General features: G+C 32.9%; 1 protein-coding gene across 14 annotated transcripts in view; it reads left to right on the top strand.

Annotated features, from left to right (window-relative positions):
• The window catches only part of LOC143255805 (uncharacterized), a 158,842-nt gene that overhangs the window by 69,414 nt on the left and 76,272 nt on the right, over positions 1 to 13,156 (top strand). For all 14 annotated transcript variants that reach the window (XM_076512057.1, XM_076512058.1, XM_076512063.1 and 11 more), the window contains 4 exons: positions 2,573 to 2,770; positions 4,971 to 5,168; positions 6,224 to 6,421; positions 12,458 to 12,556. In XM_076512057.1, coding sequence (XP_076368172.1) covers positions 2,573 to 2,770; positions 4,971 to 5,168; positions 6,224 to 6,421; positions 12,458 to 12,556 — 693 coding nt within the window. The remainder of the gene's footprint in view (positions 1 to 2,572; positions 2,771 to 4,970; positions 5,169 to 6,223; positions 6,422 to 12,457; positions 12,557 to 13,156) is intronic.

The raw sequence follows: 13,156 nt of genomic DNA on the forward strand, positions 1-13,156 counted from the left end.
ATTCGAGTCCATAGCCAGGGGTTATTTTTGGGTCAAAGTAGAACTTATTTCAAGTATGTGACTGTAGTGCCCATGGATGAAAAAAATTCTGAAATATATAACAATTTCTTTATTATCACTGTAAACAAACATTTCTTGTAAATTTCCTCTGCTAAACGTGAAAGTGCTATTTCCGTGTGTACGCATGGTATTACACAAGCAATTATATAATGAGAAGCCAACATCAAAGAAAAAGAAAGAAAAAACAATGTTAATAGGTGAGTGAAATTCCAGTTGGAGTAGAGGTTTTGTTCACACACCCTTGAATCTCTCTGTCTGCAGGCTTTTCTTGTTCCTCTGGTGTTTAAAGTTGCTGTGTTCTCATCTGGACAGTTGTAATTTATGATGTTTCTGCCAGTCTTCCCAATATCCTACTTTTCCTTATATAATCCCCTGTTCCTCTTCCTTCAACTTTAGTTGGGATTCATTCCATAAGGACTGGTACAACTTTCCTCTTTCTGCCTACCCTTCCACTTATCTTCTCCCTTGTGTTTATCTTATTTTGCACTCACTGTATTGTGTCCTCCTGATAGCTTTTTACTAGCCAGCTCAATCATGGTTTTCTTTATTGCACCTTCTCCTGTCCTCTCCTCCTTTTTTTTTACCACTGTCACTCCCTCTGCTCCTTAAACCTCACTCTCTCTCATCCGTCAGTGTTGTTACTCTGACTTCATGTGTGGGATTGGACTGTTCCCATGATAGATATTCCAGACTCTCTTTACATTTATTCTCAATCTTGGCAATAATACCTGATGTAATCAGGGAGGAAAAGTGACACAAGTTGCTTCCATGACATATCCAAAGAAAGACCAACTGTAGAAAACTGTATGACACAGAAAAATGTCAGCATATGATGACATTTAGCAGAACTTATGTATTTTGATAGTTGTAACAAGTTTTGTGTCATTTTTCTACTGGTCACTAGATGTAAAATATTTCTAAAGTAGCACAAAGCATGCTACAAAACATTTTCTAAGCTATTCATGATCACCCCTGGGTACAATGAGAGGGGACAAGTTAGGGATCAAAAGATTAGGCACAAAGGTCAAAGTGAACTCTTATTACTATTAGACACTTTGTACTACACAGATTAGCTGACTTTGTACAGAATAAAGACCAACAGAGTATGGATTCACCAATACACACCTTCTATTTATATAATTGTTTTAATACAATATACTCAACCTCTAGGTCTTTTCAATTCCCACTGATGTGATTTCATAGCTAATTCTTTTATTTTTGATAATTTTAAAATCTAATTTTATTAAGTCTACACATTTTCTGTCATGTAGATAACATAATTCCCTAAAAAAGTTAACAGGCTAGTAAGAGAAAAAAATTTCGTTTGTGAATGCATGTTGATTTTCTTTCATGATATTGTATTATATTTCACTAGATTATTTTTCCAGAATTTCTTTTATTAGATTCTCTAGATTTTTTTCCTTCTATAGAAGTAAGACTAACAGGTGTATAATTTTCAGGGCAACTCTTAATATTCCATTTAAAAGTAGGAGTTGCATTTAGCAGTTCTGTATGTAATTGACTCATTTTAGTCTCACAGAGTTAAAACTAGCAAAAAAGTATTGTTTGGTCTTGGTGCTTTATCTATTATTAATATTTCAGTTTTTCTTTTTGACATCAAGGGACTAATTTGTACATGATTCAGGTCAATCCTAATAGTGTCCTTAAGGTGCTCAGTTCCTGAAATACTTCTGACACCTTCTCTTGTGAAATAAAAAGAGAAGAAACAATTAAAAGCACAACCATCGTCATATAGTCTTCAAAAGGAAAACTTTTCAGCTTCTTTTTTGGGTCCATTTTAATATTTTGTTTATATTTAACATACTTAAAAAAATTATTGCTATTAGCTTTAACATTATCAAACAGCTTTTGCTCGAAAGCCCATTCAGATTTCCTAATTTATTTTTTAACCAAATCTCTAGCTATTTCGTAGTTCTGTAAATCTTCCATTTTGTCAATCAGTATAATGTTCTTAAACTTATGACAGTTATCTCTGATTTCTCTTCAATGTTTCAGTAAGCCATTTAAATTTGACCTTCTGACATTCCCAGGATAAAAGTCATGTCAGAGTCTGATTCAGAACAGTTACATCTTCACAACTTGATGTATTATATATTTGTTTTGTGACAGTAAATTTTTGGCTAAGAGATATGACACGTCACAATCTGATTCAGAACAGTTACATCTTTACAGCTTGATGTATTATGTATTTGTTTTAAGACAATGAATTTCATTTTTATTTGTAGTTTGTGAGTAGTTATTCTTATGTATTCAAATATGTGCAAGTAATTTATGAACCTCTAATTTATTTTGATCAGTATATATACAAATATGAACATCTAGTGATCAGTAATTATGTATGTTACATACATTTTATTACATTAACAGTGTATAAATTTGTTCATTTTAACCTTTTTGTAAAGCTTTTTTTTTGTTTACTGTTTCTTTATTACAAACTCAGAATTAAAATTGGAGGTTATATAAACTGACATAATTTACTTTTGCATTGTAGGATTCTCTCACAGCCTCACATGTATCAGCCCATTGTGGAAACTTGAGGGTTGCAAAGTTATTGCTTGACTGTGAAGCTGATCCAAATGCTAGAGCACTTAATGGGTTTACACCTCTGCACATTGCCTGTAAAAAGAATCGATTAAAGGTGGTAGAACTACTTCTTGACTATGGAGCATCTATTAAAGCTGCTACAGAGGTAGATGTTTTATCTGTTAATGGTGTAAATTCATATTTTTTTGAAATATTGAATGCAGGGATTTAATGAAGTAAATAATTGAAGTGTAAGTAATATTTTTTTAGACGTGCAACTTAATATTATGATGTATGTTGTCCTTTCCTTATTAATGGAAATAACAATGATAAACTTAATTTTTCACTAAAATTGGAGGTGGCTTTTTGATAAAGTGGATAAAACCTATCACATGAATGAAGATTAACTCCAAATGATTTGGTTGTGGCAGAAGATTTAAAAGAATATATTACTTTGGTATTCATTCATAGTTATGAAAGTAGAACCATACATACTAAATGTTCTGATGATATAGCCCTCTCAAGTATGATATGGAAATCAAAAAAGAAGAACCATACAATATAAGTTTGAGGTATGAAGCTCCTTTAGATCTCTCACAAGGGCTTATAATAATGTATTTTACTGGAACGTCACACACGTTTCTTGAAACTACAAGGAATTTTCTGAAATGTACTTTTCATAGTTAAGTATTGCTTTACTTTTCACTGATTCACTAGACTATATTTCCTATCATTATATATTAAATGTTATTCATTATATGAAGATAAAGTTAAACAGTAGCATCATCCATTGTTGTCATACATTAAACAAAATGTTTTGTAACTCGAAATAGTAAACTAACACCATTTATTATAACTTTTAGTGCCTAAGAAATGAATATAGTCTTAATAAATTCACTTTAGTTTCTAATGACCAGTGTTATAAAATATTAAAGAAGTCCATAAAACTTGGAAGTTTCCCCGTATTTTTCTTCATGATTCACAGTTGATTAATATTTTTGAGGGGATAAAGTACTTTTGGTCTGTCTTTCTACACAATAATATAACGCTGTGATATGTATTATTAATTAGGCTTATGTGCTTTATTAAATAAGGGTTACAGAAATAGTCTCACATTAGTAGTTACAAATGAAACCCCAAACTTTGACCATTTTTTGCTAATTTGCAAAGTTTCTATTAATATCTAGTTTTAACTATAATATGAAATATTTTCCTAATTGTTTTTATTGCTAACAAAAACAGCATTAAAGCTGAATGATGAAGAAGATATTTATACATGTGCTAACAACAGTTTGAACTGTAATGAATATTGTTTACTTTTGGTACATAATAGTAGGACTAAGAAAGGTCGGTTTTGGTTTCCTTTGTTTTGATGAAGGTGTGTTCAAGAATATATATAATTGTTTTTGTTACAAGCTTGAGATGTTTTGCCAACATAGATTTATGAGATCACAAACAAATATATTTGGAGTACTGTAAATATAGACTGTGGTTTGTCTCTTTGTAGAGTTATCATACCTGTTGAATTTTGTGTGATTTTGGAATTCAGATTATTGAACACACAGTTATTTAGTCACTGCAGTAATGGGAGGTTTAATGATTTAATTGTTGAAATGAAATTTGATTGACTAGTTTCTTGTGAAAAGAATGAGACAAGCTTCAGTTACCTGTATAAAAACAAACAAACTTCAGTAATAGTTTTAGGCAAGTTGATAAACAAATATATAACAGAACTCATGTCAGTCTTAGCTCTCTTAAAATTGGAATGAATTTATAAAGCACTAAAACTACTCTCAGTATCCAATTTTTTCTGTGGCTGACCAGTGGATTGCAAGAACTAGAAGTATCTCTGCTTCATATGCCACTAATAAAATACTTTAACTCTTGGAGTGATAACGGATACAGTACTGTTAACCCATGAAACAGCAGATAACATCCTTAATCATGTGGTATCTTACAGAATAATATCTTAGCTGAAATTGGCACTTGGCTAAGCTTAAACATACTAGTTTCAGAAATGTATATCTACCAGCAACAAATTTTGTTAGTATATTATAAAGATATTTTCTAGTAGAATGGGGTGTGTGTGATATCTATGTAGTTAGCTTCTAAATCTTTGAGAAATAAGGTACCAAAAAGTACATTTAAGTTTATTATTATTTCATCCATATGAGAAGCAAAGCTTTAATTCTTTTCTACCTTTTGTAAACTTGTGTTTAGATTTTGTACCATAACCTAGAAACTTAAGATATTAGTAATTACACATAAAATATCTTTAAAAAATATAGTTTTTTGGTTTTTTTTAGTAAGAAGAAACTGTAACTTATTAATGTTCTAGTTTCTGAAACAAATATTGAATTTTTCAGTCAGGTTTGACACCTCTGCATGTAGCTTCATTAATGGGATATGTGGATATTGTCATTGCTCTGATTCGTAGTGAAACAGATCTCGATATACAGACATTACAAGGTGAAACACCACTTCACTTAGCTATTCGTGCAAACCAAACTGACATTGTGCGTATTTTGCTGCATAATGGTGCTGAAGCCAATGCTCGTGCAAAGGTAACTATTAAACTTTTTTTAGCTGATAGAAAGTAACTAGACACCTGATACATAAATATTAACACCAAATAGAAGAGGTCTCATCGCATCTTGTTTTGAGAAATGACATCTCTTTTTCTTCAATAGTAGTAAAAGGCAAAGTGGCCATACTGTAAATTGAAATTGTGACTTGGTCAACAAGATATGTTAAGCTATAAGGATTGTAAATGAAGAGATTTTGTGTGCAATAGTTATTTTTGCTAGGTGGCAAAATTTTTTCAGCAAAATATTTGAAGTGTGAGGGATAAAACTTTTACTACACTTTCTAATTTTTATTAGAATTTCGAGATTTTTATAAATAATCTCTACTAAGTTCTAAGCTATTATTTTGAAAATATATTTTTGTTTCATCTTAGTTTAAATAATGTTATGTTAATAATAGTGCTGAGCCAAATGTGTGGATAGACTTAGTTTTTTACAGTATTAATACTAATGCATATACTCTTTATTAGTTTAATTTGAAACATGAATACTTTTTTATTGAAACATCACACAAAAGGATTTCATTATGAATACTGCAGAATATCACATCATTTATGAGAAGGTATAAACTAGCTTCTTAATACTTGTTTATATTTTTTACTGCATGAGACACTTTACATCTTTATTACATTATCCGTGTTTCTTATATGACAGCTGAGGATCATTTCAATGAAATTATATTTGTTTCCAACTTTGAAGTTCTGTATTAATTAATGTTTTTATAACCTGGAAGAACAATAAGTTAACTTTCACTCCATTAGAATTTCTATCTCAGTACAGTTTGACTTGAGTTGTCAAACATTTGTTGAGTTTTTAAAGATTTAACATGTACTTTTTTAACATCTCATTACAGTTATAGTTTAACAGTTAAGTAGCCTGGTTATATTTGTACCATTTGAAAATCTCTATTTACAGTATTGTCTCTAGATATTGTTTATAATTGACTGTAATAGACATTCTTTAGGTACAAGATATGGAATGAACTGTTAAGTGACTTTTATTTATTCTAATTGCTATTTTTGTTTGAAATACAGGAAGCACAGACACCTTTACACATTGCTGCCAGACTTAAAAATGTCAATATTATTAGTGCTTTAATTCAGCATGGTGCAGAAATTGATGCGACAACTAAAGAATTGTACACTGCCCTTCACATTGCTGCTAAAGAAGGCCAGGAAGAAGTAGCATCTATTCTTATAGAACATGGAGCATCTTTAAGTGTTGCTACAAAGGTTTAAAACTTTTCCTTTGTAACATATCATAAAATTGTTCGTAAATGTTTGTTTATAATTTTAGTAAGTACAGACAAAACTTTTAGGTTAATTACAAATCACACAAATATTAATCTGATCTTGTTACAGTTGAAAATAATGGTGCATTGTTACATGTGTTTTAGTCCACTCCCCCAAAGTGTTTATATTACAGAGCAATGGGAGTTACCATTATTTCACTGTTGTGTTAAAAGTATTGAATATTACTACTTAAAAGCACATTGATTAAGTACTTATTTTGGGCACTGTTAATCTGGTGTTCAAAAAACAAAAAAGTCCAAAATAATTGTTTTTCCTTTGTTAAACTGATTCAAGATATTGCTTAAAATGTCATGGACTAAAGTTTTAAATGGTGAAAACGTTTTGTGTTAAATCATTTGAGTATTGCTGTTTATCGGCACAGACGTTTTTTGTAATAAAAGGGGCACACTATATTTTGTTTCTTTGTGTCTAAATTGGTTATCACTGTCTTTACATACATATTTTTAAGATATGAGAAAAAGTACGTTGTCAGAATATTGATGAAAACATGTCTTTATTATTACTGATAATTAAAAATGAATGTTCCTTTGATGCTAGGATTAACACTATAACATTCTCAGGCCCTGGCATGGCCAAGCGTCTTAAGGCGTGCAACTCATAATCTGAGGGTCGCGGGTTCGCATCCCGGTCGCGCCAAACATGCTCGCCCTTTCAGCCGTGGGGGCGTTATAATGTGACAGTCAATCCCACTATTCATTGGTAAAAGAGTTGGCAGTGGGTGGTGATGACTAGCTGCCTTCCCTCTAGTCTTACACTGCTAAATTAGGGACGGCTAGCACAGATAACCCTCGAATAGCTTTGTGCGAAATTCAAAAACAAACAAACAAACATTCTCAGTTGTCAGTGTCAGTTGATAACTTCAACATTTATATATAAAAGCAGAATTTAATATAAGACTATTATTGCTATTTAAAGAAGTAATTTACATATTAAATGCATTTATCTTTTGGGATTTTTGGGGATATATTGACTAAATTATTGGCAGTAAAATGAGGTTTTATTCTTTTATTCATCATTTCTGCCATTTGGAAAAAATGTCTTACATTTTATGACTAGCATTTTGCCATTCAAAGCACTAAGAAACAAGAAAGTAAAAACAAAAAAAATAACAAATGTAAAATGACACAATTTGAATAATTTGAATAACAATTCAGTGTTAGATTCATGGTGATAGGCTTTTGAATTCATTTTCTTGAAGCTAGACTATCATCATAAAGAAAGGAAAGTAGCAATATTTTTTACTTTTACCCTCAAGATTCACTATTTTAATTTAGTGCTGTGCTCTATATGCAAACTTTTTCACGCATGCCACGTCTTCAGCGCCCCTCTATTAGAATCAAATAATTCCAACATGTCTCTTGTGCAAATAATCATGCATAACTTCAACAATGATCAACTCACATGACACAAGTGACTTCCTCAATATACCTTTAATGAATTATCACTTTTTATTTCACAGCACTTGTACTTAGAAGTGGTTTTCATTTAATTTACTTACAATATATTCAGACTGTTTTACTTGAATTTAATCCCAGTTTATTACATTCATATTATTATTTATAATTTCAGCATTGGATGATTCTTCTTGATTATGAATTCCAAAGTTCATGTTATCACTTCAGAGGTCACACCTCTGTGATGAATGCTATGTAACAGGCCTCAAGTGCAGTAGATTTTTCAGCATTTGTTTCTAGTTATATTGAATTTTCTTTGAGTCAACCTCTATTCTGAACCTCACCCTACTTCTTTCTGAACATGCTGAGCCTGTTCAAGTTGACAAGGACTTGGATCACCTATGTCCACATACAGATTTTCTCATGCCTTCCAATTTCACTCCTGAAGATTCAGTAAGCCTTACTATGATCTTGTTGGACCTTGGTTTTCAGGTATGTGATGTGTTATTCCTCTTTGGTTCTCACTCCCCATATATTTAAGTACATGCTGACCAACTGGTCTCACAATTAAGATACAGGTTTAGCATGCCTCACCTCTGATAGGGTTCAGATCAGTTTCTCTTGCATATCATCATGCAGACTGTTCGTTTCTAGACCAACAATTGTTCAGTTCTGTCTTACCTGTTTGGGGCTGGTCCCTAAATTTCTTGTAACTCTGACTCATGTCCTGTTTTTTTTTGCCTTTGTTTTACCCTCACAATTCTTTTACAGTATCTCTTTACCATCCATCTCCTTTCTGAGGCTTTTCACTGAAGTGCTGAGGGGCTTACTTTTGGCATTTTATAACTAACATTTTTCTGTTAAATGCATTAAGAAGCAAAAAGTTAAAAAAAAATCTCAAATGTAAAATTTCCTTAATGTTGTCTCCTTTGTTTTCGTAGGCTCTGGATTTGCATTTACAGTTTCTCTGTTGTTGAGATCTTTTAGGCTGTGAATCAACCATAACTCATATCTGTTTATTAGCATTTTATTTTCAAAATTTATGTATTGCCCCATTTTTGTGGCATTACATAATTGACATGACCCATGAATCTTGGGGTCTTAAGTTACATCAGTACAACAGCAGTCTACCCTTTGCAATTTTATTGTCTATTTATCTCAGTCAGAACCCAATATGGCACCTATTACAGTTTGTTGACCTACCCCATTTCAACCCTTAACTGTTTTTCCTTATTAGGGTGCCTCGTTTTGTTGTTTCCTTGAAAATGCATGTCACATCACTAATGGTATTGGTGACTACCCAGTGGATTCTAGCCTCACAGGAGCTTCTCTTGCCAATTTTTTCATCAATACATGCTTTTTTCGATGATCATTGGGTTCTTTGAGTTTTATCAGAAGGATTCATATTCCTGTTTCCCTCCCTTCCATATCTCCAATGCCCATTTCCCTCTGCCTCAGGATCCAATATCTGGTCAAAATCTGTTGAAGAAAGTTCAAGATTTACTATTTTAGGAGACAATTGAATCTGTTCTACATACTTCCTTATGTTTCTATTCCAGAATCTTTGTTGTTCCCGAGAAAACCAGAAACTGGAGATCTATCACCAATCTGTCCTGCTTTAATTGATTCATTCAACTGCCTAGTTTTACCACAGAGTTATTTTTTATCCTAGGTTTGGTGCTCTTACAGGGTTTATGGATAGCCAAGATGGACATCGCCAAGTCTTGTCTACAAATACCTATTTCCACATAGACTAATCTGTATTTTCAGTTCATCCTCACAGGTGGCATACCAGTTTTATTCCCTATCCTTTGGGCTTGCTTCCACACTATGTTTTCTGTTGTTCACTATCTTTATGTTCTGGAACTGTGATTATAGCATTATATGGATGATTAGCTATTTTTGACTCATTCTGAACTAGAGTTAGCCAGCCATACTGGTGAACTCCTTCAAGTTTCTGCTTTTGTGAGCTAGTTAATCAAACTGGGAGAAGTTCTTCCTCCATCCTATTCAATATTGTGTCTATTTAGGTGTATTTTATGACACTCATTTCAGTCAGGCTGACTCTTTTCCTGCATCTACATCTCTCAATCACAAATTACTCCTCTTTTGGTCCCCAGTACCTCATCCTCAGGCTCTGGCTGTTAATACTTTCAGCCAGGATAGGTCCCTCAAATTCTTTTGGCTTCTTTCCATGTCTAATTAATTCACCAGGTTGTTTCACTCTCATCTCTACCACTCCGTGTTGAGTCCTTCTGATTACTTTGAAATGGCCAGCTCAATTGTGGTTTCCATATTTAAAACAGCTAAAACTTTTCCCTTCAGTTCCCTTGTTTTTCTCCCTTCTTTATCAATTTCAGTCATTGTCTTCACTTGTGTGTTTTATTCAGTCCTTGGAGAGGAAAGGAAATTTTTCCTATGGAAAGGTTTCCTTTTGGCTTGTTTCTTACATTCTTCTTTAATGGAGATGAATCAGTTTAAATGGAAGATGTTCCATTAGTCTGTAATTTGGGGATTCCCTGCTGATTAACTTACTGTGGCTTGTGTGTCTGAGTTTCTCACATAGTTTTTCTACTGGGGTTCTTTGATCTCCTTGCTATCAGATTATTGGGCTGCACTATCTCAAACTGATTTATTTGCCATCCATGTTTCATGAACATCTTACCACCCTACCTATCCTCTCCTTTATCTGAATCATTCCTTCCTTTTAAAGACTTTGGCAGCTAGAAAGGGTAAGACCTCCTTTTTGCCTATTTCTCTTCCTTCTTTTTCTCATCTCTATTTTCGTTCCAATTTGGATAGACTTTTATATGCCATCTGTATGATTCATTGTTATATTTCTGCACAGATTCCTTTTGTGGGATCCGTTCCTGATTCTATCTTTTGGCAGTCTTCTTCTATTTGTGCTCTTTCCTCTTCTACTTTCACCAATTGGGTTCAATGTTTATTTCATTTGGCTTATTCTTTTTTGTTTTCTTTCCACCAGAACTGTTAAAGGTGTCTTCTCATCAAATTTGATACCGCATCTTTCCCCTTGCTTCTTATCTTTATTGGCCATTGGAGGAAATTCTGTAGTTGAGCATGGGGACTTCATCTAATACATTCATCTCCCATGATTTACACTATATCATGATTTCTTCTTCATCAGATTTTCATTTATTGTTGTCACCCATTACACTTTTTCTTGTGTTGATATTCCTCTGGAATCTTCACCACATATCTCCTCTCTTTTCCTTCCAGTGGTGTATAAGAGTCTTTACTACTTTCCAGTTCTAAGCCACTATAATAGCAGGCTCTGGAGGCACCTTTCTGAATGAGATAACGATATATTATACAAATAGTGATAAAATCATTCAGGTGAGAATATGGTGGTGGCATTCTGTTGGTATATATGACAAGATACCTCTGTACAGGTTTACCAGAGGGGATGTTGTAGCTGTGGGGTCAGCAGTCAAAATTGCAGTTCATCCCTTCATTTGAAATTCCAATTCTTACCCCTGCAACGATATTGGTTCCCAGTGGTTAGACTTTTGGATTCAGAGCTGAACCAATCAACATAATTCCTCACACTTGTATTATATTTGTCTCTGTTTCCTCATTCAGTTATACTCTTGTTTTCTCCAACTGAGTTGTTAATCATGGTGGTGAAACTTGTGGATTGATATGGTTCTTCCTCTTATGCTATCCCTAATGATTTTCTTGTACCAAGGATATTATTGCACTGGGGGTGGTTTCTGTCAGATTGGTTTTAAGTGAGACAGTTTACACTTACAGACACATCTTTACTATACCGATTATCCAGATGTTGGGTTCCACACTAGACAAAGAGTGTGCGTAGTATGTAAATGTTGCAGTCTCCGACTAATGATCTTTTACTACAAAGATCTACTCTTTTAAGGTGTTTTTCAGATGCTTTTGAAGGATGCTTCTTTCTTTCCATTGCACCAGCCCCTCCATATATTTTACGTGAGATTCTAGTTATTTATGTGAGAGGAGGTAGGTACTGTACCATATCAGAAGTTATAATATTCCTATACTGAAAATATTTTTTGATAGGTATCTTACCTCTTCTTAGACTTCCCACCCTTCCTCCAAACTGGAAACCAGTGCTTCCATCTTCTGCCAAAATTCAAATTAATAGTTCATTAGAATCAAATAGATGGAATTGGATGCATCAGAAGGGTAAGTCACACCTCTGTTTGTGGAGGATTGTCACACAAGGATTTGCATGCATATGCAATTGAACCACGTTCATCTTATGGTAAGTGGAAGTTAATTCACTGAATGAGAATAGCTATATATGCGAGTAGAGGTAGGTACCTATTGGGAATAGATTTTTAGTATAGGAAAAATTATAACTTTTCTGTTGAAACGATACTTTTGTTTTTAAATCTTTTCATAATTTTGTTTAAGAAAACAAATTACTTTTCAAGAGGCTTGGAAACTCACTATTCTTTTATAATTACAGTATTCATAACATCACAACAATGGTTACTTTGATAGTATCAGTAGCTTAGGGAAAATTGTACTAGTGTTGCTTATTTGAATTTTCCATAAACAGAAAGGGTTTACTCCTCTGCATTTGGCAGCCAAGTATGGTAACGTCGAAGTCGCACGTCTTTTACTACAGAGAAATTCTCCTGTTGATGCTCAAGACAATGTAAGTCACTAGATTTTTGGAGATACTTTTAAATCTATGTAAAAGTATGTTGGCTTGTGGGTTCATATAGCTAAAACTATAATTATTATTTTGCATAGAAAATTCTAGCAAAGAGTATTACTTTTGTTTGAGCAACAAATTTTTAATATTTTTGGAATTGTATAAAATTTATAATTTTTTCAAAAGAACTGCATGAAGTTGACTAGATTTCTACCAGCCATGAGATAACAAAGTGTATCCTATACACACTTATCTTCAAAAATACCATGGTGCCCTTATTTGATATTAGCTCAATGCTTATCATCTTCATAATTATGGGTACGTATGTCAGTCGAGTTGAGTAGGTGCAATGAAGAGTTGTGGATATTGAGCACATGACTTTATTGTTGTTCTTACATGTTTTATTTTGTCAGTGTAGGGCTGTAGGACAATAGTTAGCATACACACAGAATTATGAATTGTAAAACGAACTTGCATCATACATTAGTGCTGAAGCTTTTGACACTTAATAATTCATCAAAAAATGATTAATTACTGGGTAGTGTATTGCAAGTATGATTATGATAATGTTATAATATTGAGAAACAATAAAATTTAATT

Source organism: Tachypleus tridentatus, chromosome 7 (assembly GCF_004210375.1).
Source record: "Tachypleus tridentatus isolate NWPU-2018 chromosome 7, ASM421037v1, whole genome shotgun sequence".
NCBI classification, from domain to species: domain Eukaryota; kingdom Metazoa; phylum Arthropoda; class Merostomata; order Xiphosura; family Limulidae; genus Tachypleus; species Tachypleus tridentatus.